At 39.2% G+C, this 20,321-nt stretch overlaps 1 protein-coding gene across 1 annotated transcript in view; it reads right to left on the bottom strand.

The window, feature by feature from the left end:
- Positions 1 to 1,747: 1,747 nt before the first annotated feature.
- RYBP (RING1 and YY1 binding protein) overlaps positions 1,748 to 20,321 on the bottom strand; it is a 45,826-nt gene continuing 27,252 nt past the window's right edge. The window contains exons 3-5 of the mRNA XM_068907176.1: positions 5,801 to 5,977; positions 5,593 to 5,691; positions 1,748 to 2,267 (exon numbers count right to left, since the gene is read on the bottom strand). Coding sequence (XP_068763277.1) covers positions 2,015 to 2,267; positions 5,593 to 5,691; positions 5,801 to 5,977 — 529 coding nt within the window. The 3' untranslated portion in view covers positions 1,748 to 2,014. The remainder of the gene's footprint in view (positions 2,268 to 5,592; positions 5,692 to 5,800; positions 5,978 to 20,321) is intronic.

Genomic DNA, 20,321 nt, shown 5'->3' with positions numbered 1-20,321 from the left:
AATTGTCATGATGCTCACAGGAAGCATCTGGTTTCCTTTGGTTCTTTAATAAATACTTTAAAAATGCTTAAAAAGGTAAAGACAGCCTATACTGTGAATATAAGCAGAATTAAATTGGGGTGCCCATGCTAACGTATTCAGAAGAAAACCACAGCTGCAAAGGCATTGCCATTGCACGTACCTTCGAACAGAGGTCACAATGGGTTGGTTAATCACAGATTTCTGTCACCAGCGTGAAAAGAACCTATGTCTGCTACTCAAAACCACACATATTTTAAAATAAATTTCAAATCAGTCGCCTCCACAAAGAGAAATTTTTCTTGCTAAGCAAATAATTCACAATATAACAAGCTGGCAAACAGTTGCCAATAAGTGGCCCTCTTTTGTCATACCCAAAAGTTATGTATTCGATGTCAAATAAAGCCACAGTCTCTGTGCCTGAAATTACTGCAAAGCACCTTGGGGCCACTAAATAAGGATGAAAAGCCAAAAGAGGTTACTAAAGGAGAAAAGAAACAAGTTTGTTTGACCTCTTCAGACTAGTGTTTTAGCAGGATAACGCATGGAAGGTAAACTGTAAAGCAACACTAACAGGTCAGGAAAAAAAAAAAAGTCTGAATAGCCTTAGAGCAAGAATGAAGGAGATTCTGGTCATGAGTCTGAGTTGCACTTGTTGCTTACTTGCCAGCATGAAAGCTTTTCACAAGTTTTGTTTCCACAGCAGGATATCCAGAAGTGTCCAAACGCTGACAAGCCTAACATCATCACTGGATGATAAACTGTTAGGGAATCACTCTTGGAATACAGATTAAATTGAAAGAAAAACGTAATCCCCACAACATGGAAAGAGACAGACGGAAGGGGTTGACGGCGAACGACCTGTGCAACATTGGATGGAACAAGAGACAGCTTGCTACTTCAACCCGCAAAAGCTTCCAGCCCTACGGTTCTCTGCTGCCTTGAAATCCAAAGCAAATGACTCCAGTTTAAAGTTACCCTCAGTTATTGATGCAGGTCTGAAAAATGCATGAAATTCATGAAATGAAGAATACCAAACTTCTGTGGGATTGGCTATGCGAGACACAGCACATCACCAAAACGTACGTTAACCTGTGGCATTCTGAAACCAGCCTCGTGCTGAACGCTTACACTCGGATCGGACCAGAACTTGCCAACCGTCACTCCGAGTTACCCTACTGGAAATACAAGCTATCATCTTGAGCAATCTTTTAATGTCAGATCCCAATGGGGAAAATTCAAAGCTGTCTGTCCAGTACATTTTTGCTATTAACTAGAGAAGAAATAGGGAAGGAACAATAAGACAGAATGGGTCCCATCTAGGTTCAAACCTTCAGGAACGCACTTTTCACCTAAGACCAGTTCCATTTCAGTTTCAGTACTTTCACAGAAGGGGACTGTCCCAGATCTTTACCTGTTCAATATTTTTTTCACTTCACAGTGTTTCAAGCACCAGCGTTTCCATGTATTGGTTTCAAATAACCCTTTATATATATTTATTTATATATATATTTATATATAATTTATATCAAAACTGATAGTACACAGTATAACTGGAAGAAGAACTGAACTTAAAAAGGATATGTTGAAAGAGGATGGAGTTTGTGAATGCAATAAATAAAGCCCCCTTCCCTTCCCACCCACTCCCTACCCCAAAACAAAAAGTTGTAATGTTCATGGAAAATTGTGCACAGCAGATATTATAAAAAAGTAGATTCAGGAGCACATCCAATTATAAATGATTGTTAGGAAAATCATATAAAACAATGGAATACATAAAAGTGTCAAGAGTAATCGTTAGGGTGAGAAATTCCTTGGTGGCCAGATGCCCACGGCAAGCAGAAATCATCCTGGTTGCATCAGTAAGAGGTCGATGTCCAAGAAAGTGTGTGTTCAAGCACAGAAGAAGCTCTCCAGGATTTGAACAGCATGGGCAGGTGGAGTGTTTGAATTTCATACCCTGATTCATAGTTTCCACAACTCCATGTGCAATTTTTCAGAAAGATTCGTCGTTGACTGCCGACATGTCCCCCTTTGGTGTGGAGGAGCGGGACGAGCCCTTGTCTGTGCTCTCAGAGCCAGAGCTGCTCTGATTCTGTTGTTCTGATCCTGCACTGGAGGTCACTGTAGAAGACGATGTGGACGAGGAGCGAGTCTTTTCTTTAAAGTCTGTGATAATTACTGTGACGTTTCCCACTGTGACTGCTAGCTGCTGTGCAGTACTTCTGTCCACATTTTTCAGTCTGGGTCTAGAAGAAATTGTAAAAAAAATAAAATAAAAAAAAATTTAAAGAAAGGAAAAGTTTATTATAAAAAAAAACATTCAAACTCAGTGACTTGTCCTCCACTCGCCTGCACAGACAGCAATAAGGCAGGAAGAGAACACAGGTAGTAGCAAATGCTGCATAGCACAGTGCAAAGGACAAAGGTTTGACCTTCTGCTCCCTGCAACAGCACAGTCCGCGAGGGCTGCAGCAGCATGTTCAATCCCAGAGGAAAGACCTGTCTTGCAGAGCTCTGCGATGAGTGCTGCGCTTGCGGATGTTATCTTTAATGCAGCTCAGCCAAAAAGGAGGACACTACAACAGAGCCATGCAGACAGGAGCCAGAGCGCGCTAAGGATCTCCTCCCCACGGGGCAGATGAAAGAATTCTGTTATCTAACTTCTCCATCTCATCATGTGCCCTGATGTTATGAGACAAGGCTGTGACTCTGCAATACAAAACCACATGAAAGCATTTGAACGTGGCTCTTTCATTCCCATATTGGAACTGCAGCTGCAAGCAACACAGGCACTGGGACAACTTGGCTTCTCTTTCAACTGCTTGGAGTTTATACAAATCAGATGCCCAATCAGCCCATGTATAAAATTGCTCAAAATGCTCCCTCTGGAACAAGGCTATTGTAAATAAAACCCAGAACGTACAATGATACTTCTTGCAGCTAACTCTAGCAGTTAGGAGAAAAAACAGGAAAGAACCCACCGGTATTTATAGCTCAGGATTATCTCAGTAATTTGCATGCTGTGCTATCATTCAATTAGTAATGTAGCTAATAAGGGTCTAGACTCTAGGAAGCTGACATTCATGTGCATTTCAGGGCTTGGTCCAAAGCTCTGATAAAGCAAAGTTACTTTAAAGGCGAACTTTAAAGGCAAGCACTGCAGAACATCTTGGACATTCCTCTACCAACAAATTCCAAGTGAGCCACAGTGACTGCAGCAATTTACAGCTTTTGCTCCTAAATAAGGGTCACACTTAAGTAGAGGAATATTCCCAACGGGGAAATTGCAACCGAGAGTCTTTATATATCAGTGAAAAGTAGCCTGCCAAGAACTAATTTATCGGAGGAGACAGAGGGAAGGATAGGATAACTTTGAGATCAAGCTCTAGCTTTTAAAACAAGCTGCCTTTTCTCTTCCACGTACGCTGCATGTTAAGCTAACGTAACGTTAAAAAAAGAGGAAATAAAGCTGACTTCATGTACGCTATAGTTAGCCAAGTGATAGTCTACAACTAGACAAAAATAGAAGAAAATACTAACAAACAACTATATTTTTGCTAAACTTCCTTTAAAAAAAGGATGAAGGAATTACTACATCAAAAATAGTATTTTCCTATCTAACCTAGGAGGCAGTTTCAGGTTTTAAAAAGTACAATGGGGAAAGCATTTATAATAGGTAAAAATATATATATAATTAAAATATTACTGTGCTGGGGTAACCATCACTAAAAAGTCCGACTGGAAACAGCCCTGTCATTTACTGACTAGCCTTTTCAAAACAGTAGTTGTGCTTACTCAATTCCAGCCTTAGTGAGACATACACCCACATGTGTGCGTTGTACATACGCACTTGCAAGAGTTAGCAATTTTAACACATAACCACAGACTTAGATGAAATCATCGCATCACCTTGTTTGTGGGTAACAAGAAAGGCAAACCAGCTCAGCAAATTTAGGGGGTTTCGTCAGCTTTCAGACATTGTCTCAGCAGATCGAGACCGCCCTCAAAGAATCGGCGGCAAACCCAGCAGTAAACATGCCAGGAAGTGTAGTAAGTGAATGTATTTTCCTCCTTAAGCTCCAAGTTCCTCTAGGAAACCCAGTTCTTCCTGTAATTTGACAGGGCCATTTGTTTTCCCTTGTACTCAGTAACAACAAAAAAATGCTGGCCCAGATACTGGAGGAGACCTTACTGCCTGCACCTTTCTCCAGTGTTGAACATGCACTTCTGCTGTTGCTTGTCAGAAGCCATCACTCATAGTTATACTTTGTAAAAAAAATGAGATGACATTCAACAGAGTTCACATGGCCCAAGCTGCATTAAACTCTGCCTGGAAAAGCTCCTGCTACTGAGACCCTTTGAAAGAAACCATGCACCAAGGGCATGAATGAAACTTTCTATGCATCTTCAAGTATAATGAAAAAGTAGCATGGAAAAACTGGAGAGAAACAAAGCCAAGTAGTAGGGGATTCCTGAACAGTCCTGCTCACACAGATTTCCCCCCGCCCAGGTCAGTTTTAGAACTGAATCTCTTCTAATCATTTCTGAAGGAGGTTTTAGGTGGCCTCCTAGTACCACAGAGCAAACGAAGTACGGACAGAAACTTCAAGACAATCTCTCTAGGGCATGCATACAAATTTTTCTTTCTATAGAAAGCAAATCGATCGGCCCATTTACATATTTTGCAAAATTAAACACTCTGATGCTTCATGTCCTCTTTCACAGCTGAAAAGGCCAAACAAGAAAAACGTTTCCAAAAAAGAGATGCAATTCCTATGTAGCTCACATAGGCAAAGTGCACAGCTCAATTCTGTCTCTTGCAGCTTTATAACTTATAACAATATATAACTTTATAACAATATAAAGGCTACTTTGGCCCAGAATTTATTAATTTAAGAAATAAAGCACAAAGCATTACTCAAGAGAACAAGCAGAGAATATCAGTATAGGTGAGACTAGGACTCTCTCCATATATAGCTATTCATTTGAAATTACCTGTTCAACCAATCATTTCAAATCTAGACAAATATGAAACCTGCATTCATATTTTTTGCTGATGCCAGGAATCACACACATTTTTTCCCATAGTCTTTTAATTCCAGAATACTCAAGAGAATTATCTTGACAACTACAGTGCATGATTTCTAAGGGGAAAAAAAAAAGTAACTTCCATTCACTGCTACTGAATGTAAAGGAACAAAGTTAAGAATCTGATAAGAACCACTGCAATTACTGGTTAATTTTGATTTTTTTTTTTTTTTTTGCACACTGTGTTTTGCGATCAAAAACTTTACTACCCAATTCACACTCGAAATTCATATTTTCTTTCAGCAGAGAAACTAAAACTGAGTGGCTAATATGACAAATACTTTCAGTGCTTGAATCTGCCCTCACCAAATGAGGGTTTGAGTGCTTATGCATGGCGGAAGTTCATAACCACTGATGGTCTCGCCATGCTAATGGAGAGACCTCAGTGTTCTGCCGCACCAGTCCACTGCAGGGGGAGGGAGGAGTGTATGCTATTTAATGCAATTCTCAGATATTGAGAACTTAACTTTTTGATAAAGTTACCTTGAAGTGTGATTTGAGTCGCTGGTCTTTGTTGTAGTATTCCCAGACTGTATGCTGTTTGCTTCACTAGGAGGATCTTTCACAATATCTGACTTTGGTCTGTAGGAGTTGGAGGGGAGATAGAAGATTATGATGTTAAATTAACTGCACTTAATCAACGCGCAGTACTACTTAAATCCCTCCACATTAGAGTATCCTTGAAACTTACTTAGTCTTCTTGTTAGTGTTCTTCTTTGTAACACTCGGACTAATTTCTTTTTCTTTGTCAGGTTTTTCTTTGTCTTGTTTTTCCACTTTCTCCTTCTTCTCCTTCTTAGGTGGTGGTGGGGTTGCATATTGCTGGGCAACTTGTTGTGCCACCAACTGAGAGTTTATTCTAGGTTTTCTATAATAAGAATGGGGGGGGGGGGAGAGAAAAAGAGGTCCACAATCAGTTTTTATACAGCAAAAGCGACTTTGCCAAAAGCACTATGAAGATCTATTTCAGCAGTCAGGGAAGAACACTTTGCTTACAAAGAACCAAATGGATGCTCTTATTTAACGTCAAGTATTACTGTTGCTATCAAACACGTGTGAAATTTTCAAATTGAGAATTACTCCAAACAGCTGTTTCATCAGTTTTTAGCCTCTTCTAATATACTCAAGTCGTGTAATGCTCCCCTTTTCCATCCATTTCATAAAATCACAGCCCAAATTTTTGGGAGAATATTGAAAAGCAGCTTTCAAGGAGTTGCTAGCCATACAATGTGACTACACTTTAAGAGGTAACAATAGAAATAAATTCACTGATAAAAATCAGTCTCCTTCATATCTTTCAATTTAATTTTTCAAATGAGTCCTTGTTCCCTGAAGCAGTGAACTTAGCACAGATAACAAAGAACAACAGAAGGTAACTGAGATTACTTTGTCCCAAAGACCGAGATTGAAATGCACTGCAAAGAAAATAAAACACAAACAGGCATTCACTACTCCATTAGGAGGAAAGGCTGTGCCAGCCTCTGACACGCTGTCTTCACACCATTGTCTACAATCTCCAAATAGCGCTCAGTAATTTATACAATGTATATTCAGTTAGACTGAAAAAGAGGCCAAAAAATTCAAAAATATGAGGAGAGTCTCAACAGCCCTACTTACTGTAGGTGCTGCAGAACGTGCCTGCTGGGCCATGGCGTAAAAGAGCAGCCTGTTCCTATCTACAGCAAGGGGCAACGCAAGGTAAATTCAGGCGAAGTTGACTGATTTCTACTACAACCAGTGGCAGAGACTGAGTTTGAGTGAACTAACAAAGTTGAGGGCAGCGCAGGTGATAAGCAGTTCCTAAGAATAAAACTCAGAGGCTGGAGCAAAATAAAAAAAAGGGAGGACAAAATACACAAACAAATCGTCTTGGAAGGAGCATTCATTTCAAATTGTGACTTATACAAAAACATAGCTTGGCATATAACCAATAGTTTGGTCCTCAGGTAGTCTCACAGAAATTTATGCCTTAGTCTCTTCCGCATGCTCATCCAAACTCGCATCTCCTCTTAGCTTAACAACGTGAGCTCTCTCGCTCTGGCCTGGCGCGTTGAGGTTGTTTATACTTTGAATACTCTTGACTATTGTGACTGATTCAACCTCCTCACATGCCAGGAAGATCTAGGCTCCCCGCGTCCACCCAACTTAGGAGGGGAAGCAAACTAGGTTATCAGCCATTTTAGTCTTCAGTTATGAGCTGAACACTAACTGCAACAGTTGGTCACGCTTGTCCATAGCTGCTACATTGGTTACAAACGCAATTCCAATTTTCTGCATAGATTAGACTGCAACAGGTTGTTAATGAAAGCCTTTTATACGCAGTATACAATTGTCTTCTTAAATCTTCACCTGGAACACAGAAACCTATGGGTTAGAGCGCCGCCTCTGCACAAAGGTCTTGAGTTCATCTCTCAACATATAATTTATGCTAAGAGCGGTCATGCCTCTCAGATACCCGTCCAAGATCTGAAGAGACCAGCCACCTTCACTGAACTCCTCACCGATACAGTTACATTTTAAATTTTAAAGCTGGTCGAAATTTGACTTTTAAATTGCAGTTACATCTCTGACCTACAATTGCAACACAAAATCCCTGTTAGCCTGATCCTCACCTACTTAAACCATGCTGAACAGCTGGCTACCCAGCCCTTCCCAAGGCCAGCTCTTCGGCCCTGCCCAGCAGGGCAGAGTACTAACCCCAAGGCACTTACAGATACCTAAGCGAATAGATGGCTGTTCCTCTTCCAAAATAAGGTAGCTCTGTAAACCTACTTTAACAATAACCACCATTATCCTTTAGAACCACCTCTGATGTTTCTTCCTTCTACTACAAGCATCTAGAGAGAGGGATTTTTTAAAGCTGAGTGGTTTCACTTTTTTTTTTTAAATAAACTTACAAAATCCTAATTGCTCAGATGTAACATCTGCGTTTAGAGAAGATAAATACACATAGTGAATATCTAAAAGAGTTATACAACTGCCACATACAAATCTAGACATCTAATAAGCCTCTCTTCGCACTGGTTTTCTGTTTAATGGTACTAAGATGCTCCTACCAAAGCCACAGACGCCCAAGTATTTCGTTGCACTACAACAGGTTGTTGTTGTTAAGTGTCTGCAACAGACAGGAACCAGGTTAGTAATCAGTTTCAGAAACAGCAACATTTGCATTTTTCACCCAACACAGAAGCTCTAATACATTTCTCAGAGAACAAAGATGACCTGGACTTTAGTCCTTCCACTTCCAAATCCCCTCACCTTTTTTTTTTTTTTTTTTTTTTTTTTTTTTTAAAAACAGCCCTGCTGCTGAATCAGCTCAACAAGTTAACTGCTCCGCAGAACAGTTTGCAGAACACTTTGCATATAGCCAAGCAGGGAAACAGGAAATCCTCCCAGTCCTTAGCTTATACACCAACATAACGAAAACTAACACAAATGTCCTTTTTTTGTTTTGCTTTTTGGAGGGGATGGGGAGAGGCAAAAAGTACAGGAGGGTTGTTCACTCTGCAGAGAAAGACTCAAGTTACCAACACTTCTGCAGAAAGATACCACGTATCAACTGACTTCCACAAGCATTTTCTCCTTGGAGGAATTGCCATAAAAGAGTAACAACAATCCACTAAAATTTTCAGTGGAATACTGAGGCTATTTTGCATCCTTGCATTTAAAAACCCAACACACTGCAACTTCTGCCTCTATGACAGTGAAAAAACAGATAAGAAAAACAAAATGTTCTGGTTGTATGGAGGAGGTCTTCAGATCGATGCAATCGCACTAAGCGCTGGCTAACGCAGCTGGCCTAACGCGACCTGGCCATCTTTTACTCCTCCAGTAACGGCAGGATCCTGAAATTGTCCCTTGTCAGCAGTGAATACTGTTAGATAAAATAAACATATGTTCACATCCTGTTTCTTGATCTTCACATCCCTTTTCCTATAAGGATCACGTGTTGAAGAAAACGTCGAGAAATCTTTAGAGAAAGGGCAGATACCATCTCCCTACATGATCAACCTCACTCTTTGAAGCTGCCTTTGCTACCCTGGCTTATGGTTATTTGCTATTTAGGTAACCGTTAAATCCGAAACTCTAGCCGTTTGCGCTTGAGCATTTTATCTTAGAAGCATATCGGGAAATCCCGCCTCAAGAATCTGAGAACACCTTCATTAACGTTTTCTGCTTTGCCCGACTCCGACCTGCGTGTTTGGGGCGTTATTTCCTTGCACGCTGCAACTTTAATGACCACCAAGCTGCTGTTATAGGGTTGCAGCAGCACTGCAATTGCTTGAATTAAGATACAATTTTTTAAATAGAAACTTATCAACTTAAAAAAAAAAAAATAATTACATTGACACTTCAAAATACTGTTGCTTTTCCCTAGAGAAGGCTACTTTAAAAAAAAAAAAAAAACCACACCAGCCTGAAAGTGCTCATGCACAGGCACCTCCCCACACTATCTCCCACTCTTTATCTGCGTTTTTGACAGCACACTACATTTATTAAGTTTTATCATTTTCTGGACAGTCACTGACATAAGAAGTGCAACTTCTCCAGAAACTGTATTTGCATATCCCTTCTTATGCCGTAAGATTATTACGGTTAACAGTAAACAAAACTGAAAGTGAGGAGAGAGCAGGAAGAAGTACGCACAAAACGGGGACCGGTGGGAAAGGGTGAGCTCAGGCTTCTGTTCATACACAGCATGTTTTGCAGTCTGCTGTACTTGAAAAAACAGATTTTTTTAAAAAATAATTCAAAAAAAAAAACTTTCCTGTTCTGAATTTGACTATTTCATTCCCATCAGTAATGATCTTAGGGAGGTTTAAAAAAACAAAACCAGGTAAGTTAAGCAACTGGCATAATAATAATAGGAGTAATATAATCTTCCAGTAAGGTCTTATGCTACTACTACAGCCAAGATTCACTGGTTACAAGTCCTTTACAAAAAAGCCAAGCAAAATAAGCACAGCAGTACGTTTTTAACCACAGCAAACTATAACCATAGTAACCACCATCAACTAAACTATCTGCAATATCCAAAATGTGCTCCAAGTTTCCCTGCCTACCAAACACACACACACTTCAAGGGCTAACACTGACCCAGCCTAGCACAGATTTATGTGCCATTTAGTGACCTTCTGACTACACACACACATATATATGTACACATATACATCATCATTGTCACGCTATTTGTCACAGCAACCACCTGTTTCATGGATTTTGTGCGTTCTTCTCCAGCCATTGTAGCGGAAAACTTACACTGCTTGCTAGAAATTAAAAAGAGCATAAATATAGTAGTGGATTCTATTCCTTCTTTGCAGAATAAGAGCAGGAAAAAGTCAAGGGAGAGAAACAAGCTTCATTTCTACTTGCACTACAATGAATTAACATAGTCTGGCTTCTGCTGCAGAATTCAGCGTCACAAAAACAGAAGGATTCCTTTTTTCATCTTTTCAATACTGTAGTGTGCCCGAGCCTCCCTGCCCCTAGTTTTGTTCCCATCTGGCATTTTTGGCGATCTCCAGAAAGGAGATTGCTGCTGCAATCCAAATAAGCTATTTCCATTTTAAAATGAAAATAGAGCAGAGTAACCTGAAAAGAAACTTACAGCCCCTTCCAAATACTTCTAAGAATAAACAGCCCCAGAAACAAGCATGAACCATTTTTACCCCAAATCTGCTGTTCAACTTACTTTCTGCAACATTAAAACAATTCATGTAACCAAGAATACCTCTAAGCGACAAAACTAAAACCTAGCTCAGCCTCTATTCTATCTAAGCTTTCCGCTCAGCGCTCACACTCAAGGAAAAATTGTCTGGTCACCCAGCACAAGGTAGAAGCGAGAGCATTCCACACACACCTCGGCTAATGAAACTCAACTCCAAAGAAAAAAAAAAATTTAGACAGATACAATGCTTTGCATTACTCTTCTTTCATGAATTCCTAAGCAGACATCACACACTGAGCTACAGTGTTCTGCCGCTTTCTGCCGACCGCCAAGCTCTTCCTAAGGTGAACAAGAACATACAATTTTTTTTTTTTTTTTTTTAAAGTTTCCCAGTCAACACTTGGTTCTCTGACATGAGTGAAGGGCCAGTGACAAATTGGCTACCTGCAGCACTTTTGCTAGAAGAGACTCCACTTAAATTCCTGTTCTGTCTGGATCCCTGTAAACTGAAATGTGCTATGACACGTTGGCAGCTACCATTGTTAAGTCTCTTCTGCATCTAGTATTAGGTGAGAGCTTTCAAACACAGAGAAGATAATACCACACTAGATAGTACCTGAAGTTGTGCAGAGTTCATGGGCAAAAGCTTTCTGAACAGCCCAGCACTGCTCATAGGCATCCTTGAAACAGCAGCTGTAGTGCTCAGAGCGCCAGGTCTTTCATGCTAGCCCAGATATTAAATCAAGGACTCAGTCCTCAAACAGGAATAAGAATTACCAGACTGGCTCAAACCAAGTGAGGAAGGAGAATATGGCAGATATTTTCCTCTAGAAGTACTTAAAGCAGCAACGGGTCACCTCAAAAACAAACACAACTCCCCAAAACCAAAGACACAAAAAACAAAACAAAGCAAAAACAAAAAAGAAGGAAAAAAATTTACTTTTCTTCTAGCCACAAAAGTCATCTCCATAGCGGTCTCAAAAAACACACAAGCTCTACAACATGAACAAAAAAAACAAGATTGCTGATGGATGCCAATGAATGAACATTAGAAGAATTCTTCTGCACAAGAAGAAAAATAGGCAGGTTTCTTCTACCTTAAAATTAACATAAAGTTGTGCTTTGCTTGGACAAATTTCTATTAAAGTAGCAGCCTGGGTAAAGACTTAACCACCAAGACCCAACCTTAGTGTGACAAATAATCAGCATAATCCATTTTCTTTTTTCAAAAATAAAGTGAAGAGGATAAATAATCTCTTCCTTCTCAAAACCTAAGTGCAATAAAACAAATCAAAAAAAAAAAAAAAGTGGTTTCAAAGTTATAGCCGGACTAATAAATTGTTTTAAAGTAGTTAAGCTGTTAAACGGTAGTTTGTGTTACAAGAGCAGTTATTTGTGAAAGAAAAACAATTAGTGACCTTTGCCAAAGGGAAATATTGATGCAGGAAAAAGATGAAATACACCTATCCATCCAGAATGTGGTTTTGACACGTAGGTCTTTACCGCTAATACTGTAAATGCTGCACACAAATACACTCCTTACTACTTTCTGTGCTGGTCAGCTCATAAAAAATGTTGTGTCTGCAAAAAACTATACCCCAAAAACCTATGCCTTAAGATTGTTACGTTGTTACGTTATTTGACACTGGCAAGTTTTGTTCACAGGAAGCAGAATAGATGCAGGAGCTTTTATGAAAGGCTCACTGCATATGACACTGTTTTCTTGAAATCAGAAATAAAACTGCTCTTTTAAGATTCTCACAGTTACCTTCCAGTGCTTCATTACCTGCATTTTCTTCAACATCTCAAGAGTTTCACTCTAAAACCTGTTCCAGGACTAACTATAGAGCACTATGTGCTTCTGATACATCCAGAAACATAAATTCTCCGTCTTTATTCATCATCCCTCTAGTTATTTACTTGGTGCTGCATTTAAATAGGGTATAGAAGGATAATTTGCACCATATTTTTCATGTGACCTTAAGTTCTTTATTTATTTGGGACTTCTTTGGTCCCCACTTACTTGAAAAAATGCAAGCCATCCATCTCATGAAGGCAACGGTGGAATGGAAACAGCAGCTTGCCTTATACCCGCAGTAACAAACAAAGTCTTAAGGGACTCTAGTAATCCCCAGAAACGTGGATCTAATTATAATTGCTCTTACTTTCCTACAACTATGTTATCAGAAGAATGAAAGTAGCATCAAGAGGGATTTCAGAGTCAAAAGCCCCATGTAACACGAAGTACTGAGGATTTGGATAATTTCACGCTGTTCCAGCTTTGATGCAAGTGGTGATGCAGTCAGATCTCTGAGAGGCTTCGCCATTTCTTTGAGGAAATGCCTTTCATATGCAGTGCAGTGCAAAGTCCAAGTGCAAGACTGTTTTAATAATCCTAGTAACGTATGAATAAATGAGTCAAAAGAAAAGAACAAAACTGTAAGTATTTCTGTGAAAGTGTTCATAAAGTATTCAGTGCCAGAACAGTAATACTTCTGAGAGATACTGTAAAGGGTAGAAACCAACTCATGAAGACATTAAACAGAAATTATCATCTTCTTAAGACTTTTATATCTACAAGAACCAAATCTTCAGAGAAAGTAAGCCATAAATATGATGGGGCGAGCACTCATTCTTGTGTGCATATTTTCCAGTTCATTTGTGATGACCACACATTCTTTTTGAGCAACAAGAAAATAGCTCAATGGACAAATTGTCTTCGGTGTACAAGTGCACAGCACTATGGAAGTTGCATACATCCATCTGAGAAGTTCTCCATGTAATACAAGACCACAAGACAACCAGGCAATGACAAAAATCACTGAAAAGGCTATAAGCACAAAGAGCGACAGAAATATGTGATTGAGCAATGTTTTGTTGAAAGAATGTAATTGTCACTTAACGCTGATGTGCTAATGCTGTGTTTTTATTTAAAATAAAGACATCTGAAAAAGTTAATGTAAGGAACATCCATTTCTGGATTGCAGGTTTTAGTTTTTCATTACGCCATCAGCTTGACACAATTATCTTTCAGCTGGAAAGAGAGCAGTATCTGCTACTAACTTCACACACAAGAACACAGCAAAAGGGCATGAAGGACTAGTACTTGTGTTAAGCTTGAACTTTTTTTTTTTTTTCAAAATGTGAAAGAAAATAATAATCACTTTGCACAAACAAAATAATTGTGCACCACAAAACAAAGTACGTTTAAAATCCGTGGCCACCTAGAGAAAACCTCCAGACTCCTCAGCGTACTCCTTGAGTATCTGGCCTGACGCCTCTCACCTCCTCGCAAGAGCTAAGAATAGGCAAGGCAAAGATAAAGTCTCCCCAGTTTTGTGATAACTGTTCCTAGCTAAGACAACAAACCTTGAGCTTTTCAGATTTCAGAAGAGGAGCGTTCTAAGCTTTATGTTTGTCTACCAGACATTTTTAGCCTTCAGGCCACTTCTCACAGCTTGAACACTTTCTGCAATAGTTAAGTTTTTAAACTTGATAAAATTTAAAATTCTTAGCAGTAGTTTAGTTTTTAGTGCTTTCACAAAGCTGTTAGCTCTCCCCCTCATTTAGTGTGAAAATGTGCTTTTCTTCAAAGTTTTTTTTTCTTTTTTTCTTTAAATTAACGATATGAGAGTTATTAAATGAAATGCAAACTTCCACCTCCATTTAACACAATGTAACCGGCATCAGAGAAGAAAGGATTTGCCGCTCACCGGCTCATCACTGCCTATTCATCAGCAGGATGCTACCCGAGGCTCCCTGAATACCTGTGTAAGGGATACTCACAATTTTTACATGGTATCAGGAACGTGAGCGCTGTTTATTTTTAATTACTTGGGAGTATTTACAAACCGAAGCATGTAAGTTGAAGAGCTTTGTTCCTAGATTTGTCACAGCACAGACTCATTCTGCAGCTAATAGTCCTGATTTTTTAAAATGAAAATATCCTAAAAAGAAATCCCAAATTCTATACAACATGGTTGGTCAAGAGGCTAGTGGAGTAGTTTTTGAGAATGTTTACTGTTATTTTGAGGTATACATCATTTGATATAACCCCATTAAAAATAGCTTCAAATCAGCACCGTAAGGTTTTCCTGGAATCAATTTGACCAGAATTTTGCCATGATAAAGCTGTAAGCAGTCACATAATTTGTCGAAGTATTCATTCTATTATAAGACAAAAATCAAAACTGTAAATACAGTTTCTCATAACCGGCAGCACAGGCACGACCGCAAATCTAAACGTGAAAGCAAATCTGAAAGCAAATCAGGGCCATTAACCTCAAAGCAAATCAAATAAAAAAACATCTCACACTGTGCTCCTTACCCTGCCAAACTTAGGACCTGGCAGACTGCCAGCAGGAAGGGAGTCCCAAGGCTAAAGTCTTCAGCTGGAGCTCCCCAAAGGGCAGGGCCGATGCCAGGACCAGAGTACGCTGGCTGACACACTGCCCTTACAGCCGCGTAGCTAGAGAAAAGTATTTGCACAGTGGTTTACCCTGGTCTACCACATTTTGCACATCAGTAGATCCATAAAGCACCTCGGCATTGCGTTCACTGCCCCCTTTTTTTTAATATATATATATATATATAGTCAATCTAGTTAAACATTTCTGATATGGCTCTGTAGAGCACTTCCAGCCACATCAATTGGGCCATTTAAGCTCACCTCCAAACCCCCTGCTCCCCAAAACATAGCTGACGAGGTATCCTCAAAGAAATACATATGACATACATGAGAGCAAAGTCCTTCATGTCACATTTTATATAAAGAAATGACAAAAGGCCTCAGAAGTCTCAAAAGGGATTTGTGCATCTTTCCATTAAGTTCCACGTTAAAGCACAGGCTAAGCTTCGGCAGGCAGAGTGGTGATGATGGTGAGGAATGATGTGCAACACCGGCCACTGAAAGAGAGCTTGAAGTTTACTTAACCGCTAATACAGTAAAATTTAACTTAGTATGTCTGCAGTAGGTAAAACAAAAGTCACATTGAAGTTTAGAAGAAATAATCAATCTTCATTTTTCCTTTTACAGTAAGGGCCTGCTGGGAACTTCACATGGAGTTGGCAGTCTCACACACACTCTAGTCTGTAGCACCAATCTTCGGCTGAAACAGAGGATTTTTCACATCTAATCCGTAGCGGCTAACAGGAGCACGAGGTGAACCCCCCGCGGCCTGCCAGCAGATGCCTGCCCCGCAGTTGCTTTCTCAGACTACTCGAAATCCCTGGCACAGATCCAGCGGGAACCAGGCAGCTGCTCTCCGCCTCCCTCGGCTCCATCCGCGAAGTTACAAGCGGAGGCAACAAGCCCTACGTCTGTCCACACACACACAACACCGAGACAGTTCTGAAGAGCTGTATACAATGTGTAAGATTATGCCCATCTTATTTTGTTAGTTTTACTTCAAATAAGAACATCTAGTAAAGACGAGAACAGTGAAAAGTCTGAATGATCCCTCTGCTCTAATTACAGAATAAAGCACGTTTCCCAAAATAAGGGGTTCGGAATAAATGCACTTCTAAATAAATGCAAAATTAATAAAGAATTGGCAAAACAATACCAAGATTACCACTTTTTAAGCACACATTTTCTCTGGATTAATGGGGAAAACAGAACTGTCCAAATGCATCTGTCCCCTCCCATGAAGATTTTAAACATCTCTAAAACAAACGCACAGAAAAAGGGATCACAATTTCATTATGCTTACAAACATAATAAAGCTATATTAAAACTATTTGGGTCAATATATGAAATTAAGACAAAATTAGACAACCTGAATTACAGTTTTTTCAGATGCATTAATTGATCTTTCCTATTTACATAAAAATAAATCTCTAAGGTTAGAATTTAAGGACAGAATTTAAAAAAAAAAAAAACAAAGAAGAAAGAGTGAGCACACAATACATCTTTCCCTGCTTAATATGAAATCTGTAATATGTAATAAATCAAAATAGCATCAATTCCAAATTCAACATGACCCAAAGCTTTTCTCACTGAATTGGAGCTTAACAGTTCTCCCTCTCTCTGCCTCAACATTCGCTTTCCAATACTAGTTATTAGCACAGCATTCAGGGAAAGAAAGAAAGTGTTGTCTCATACTCATTTGTTGTATTGATACGGAAGAAGTTTTAGAGTAGTAGAAAAGTTGGGCTAATATATACAGAAACCAAAACTGAGTTTTTAACAAACACTGAGGTGCAACTGTAAACGTAAAGATCAAATCAAGCCTGAACTTGAAAAGATGGCCTTAGATTACTGAATCATTTTTCTTAGGTATGCAACTTTCCTTGGTCACCAGTACTTTTAGTTTTATGTTGCAAGTGCCTTGCAAGCTTTATTTTTGGAACTTTTCGCAACCATCATCACACTATTGATACATGCACTGATCCATTCTTTGAGCTTCAGGTACTTGTTAATCCATCACTGAAAATTCAAATCAGTATTTCATCAGACCATACACCGAAACAGCCAAATTTATTGTGCTGCTGCTTCTCCTGTTTTCATCTACAGACACACCTTACTGCAAAATGGCAAAATATCAAATTAATGTTTCATGATTTACAAGGACTTACAAAATTATTATGGAAAATTCACTAACCTCAGCACAAAATTTACTTGCCTGCTACCACCAGGATGATGATAAAACTAAAGTGATTTTACTCACTTGTCAGAAATAAGCTGCTCCCAATAGCAAAAAATTGAAAAATTGTTCATAAAGCTGGCAGCAACCAAGAGGAATATAATAAAATACTGCAGTTTCCAACACAAACCATTCTTTAAATATTTCTTCCTTTTTCACCGTTTATTAAGCTACGTATAATCCTCAAGAAGGCAAACACCCCGAATCAGAACTTCTGAATTAGTAACAAGGTACGTTCGGCAACACAAGGTACACACAAGTCTGACATCAGTTTAACATGCGGATTCCCAAGACCAACTGCTTATAGCCACTGTATTAGGAAATAAAATAATGAAAATCTGAGGAAATCACAATTTTTACAACACTAACTATAGCTGAAAAATAGGAATACCAGACTTGATGTTACAAAAGTGTTTTATAACTGCTGCTAATATGTATTTCAATTTCAGATACTGAAATTTTGAGTAGAAAGGGAAATTGTCAAGTGTATATATATATATATATATAATCATCCTTTAATTTAGCTTGACATGCCCCATCTGGGAGCATCTGCCTTAAGCTTTCTAGACACTTATTATTAAGTTTCATGCTAATTTAAAAACAGCTTTAACTTGATATTTCTTTAGGCTCAGGTGGGGGGGGGCATATTTGAGTCCTTTTTGGAAGCAGAAGATCATCTGATCAGTTCATAGAAGGACATGTATCCCTTTTGCAAATATGTTACAGAGAGGGTTGATAAAGCAGTGTAGGGTTGCTTCAAAGTCACCTGGCTGCCCTCCACACTCCCAGCTGCAGGAGGGTTTCCTGGGCAAGCTGCAGGCTCTGTCAAGCTCATCGACCCAGCTCCCACCACGCTCACCTCCGTCATCGCACACCCAGCCCAGCCACCGACAAAAAAGTGGTGCAAACTCCATGCTACAAGCAACAGCTAGCTTTCTGGCCTGATGATATGGAGGAAGGAGGGGAGGAGGAAAAAAAAAAAAAGAAAAGAAAGAAAAAATAAATAAATAAAGGAGAGAGATACAAACTTAGAAAACTACAAGAAAGAAAAAGGGTAAACGCTGAAAATGCGGTCCCTGCAAAAAAGTCATTTTGCCTGCCAAATTTACTGCCTGAAAGACCTGAGATATAATCAGCTATTCTTTCAAACCACTATAAATATACACAATTCTAAAGTAGCTGCCGTCTCCAAAAGTCCATATTAAAACTAATAAGGAAAATATATTTACAAAAACATCTTTCTTAAAAGTGTGCTATTGGGTTAGTGCAAAGAATAACTTATCTTCCTACAAGGAGAAAGAACAGGTTAGGTTTTAGAGCATTCTCTCTTTAAACATGCCCAAGCACCTCCAAATTTCAAAATGTATCAGACACACAATACCCAGTATTGCAGCATCATAAATAATATCACTACTTAGAGAGCCTCCCAACTTTTTTTTTTTTTTTTTTTAAAGGCAGAGAAAAATTTAACATGGTCTAATCTTTATTTGCAAAAATCAACACTTCTCTAATGAAACTCTAAAACACCACCTGCTACATGACAAGTATTGATTGAGATTTTAACATTCTGAAGTTATGTATCAGTATTACTGGTCCAGAGTTTGTACTTTGACAACACACGATCCCAATACCCATAATTTTTATTAACAAATGAAAGGTGGATTTTAACTCTGAAATAAGGTGAATTTCTATCAAATGCACTTGAAATTTGGAACTTAGAACTGTGCCTCCTGCAACTCAGCTCTGATCCACAGAGATCAAGAGTCATTTTTTGCGATCACTTTGCCACCCGTTTAAATGCTGGCCTAGGATCAGCACTGAAAGGACTGAAACAGCCTGTGGAGCTGTGAGTGATGGACCCTGGCACAAACTACATAATGGGCTTTCTAGTCACTCTGGGGAGCACAATGGTTAAATCTGCATAATACTTGCCCTTTGAGAAACGTAGATAATTTCAATACCTACCCTTCAGACAAGGAAGCGTGATAGCTTTGCTCAAAATCAACTAAGAAATTTCTGCAGAGTAATTTTTCTGCAGAGCTGCTTTGCGATCCTGGATGCGCTTAGTTTATCAAAGCAAAATTTCCCTGTACTCACATGACACTGGAACACTGCATACTTAGAAAAAAGACTTCTCTATCATTTATCAACAAGGCTAAATTCACACAGAAACAAAATGAGAAACTACCTATTCTACAGTAGATGCCAAATAGTCTCTCAGACCCTACATCTCTTCAGATGCCATTAAAAATAAACAAATAACAAACAAGAAGCCAACCGAGCAGGACAATTTCAATTCAACTACTTCAGAAACTGCAAACTTTTCTCAAATAAGAAAAATCGAGTCTTTCTAGCAAGCTAAAACATACTTTTGAAAAAACAATCAGTGATGGGATTTCCTTTAATATGAAAGCAGCATTTGGAGAGTCCTTGTACAACCACTAAGGCAGCTTTATAAACAAAGTCCCACCTTGCAGCACACGCGCACCTTAAGACACAAGCCAGGGCTGCTGCAGTGGGGACTCAGTGGCGCAGCTGCTCCCCATCACTTGATGGGAAGCACACACCATACCAGACAGCACTACCAGTGACCTAATATCCCCATTTATCCCTTCGCTAAAGTTGCCCCTTCATATTTCTGTCACAGCACAATCTGCACCGAAATAAGCATTGCCAATGACTGAAGAGGAAATCTCACCAAATCGGCCTGCTTTCCTAAACCCTACCAGAAATTAAAGATGCTGTGCAAAGACAAAGATGTAGACAGACAGATACTTTCGAAAGACTACCACGCACCTTGGAAAGGCTTTCCTTTCTCATCCAGAAATGTCTTTGGAACAAAATTTGAGAACTGCAGGCAGACATACGAGTGTCCACAAGCCTGGTTAAAGCAGCAGCAA

Source organism: Struthio camelus, chromosome 14 (assembly GCF_040807025.1).
Source record: "Struthio camelus isolate bStrCam1 chromosome 14, bStrCam1.hap1, whole genome shotgun sequence".
Taxonomy (NCBI): Eukaryota; Metazoa; Chordata; class Aves; order Struthioniformes; family Struthionidae; genus Struthio; species Struthio camelus.
This window is presented reverse-complemented; position numbering and strand designations above follow the sequence as displayed.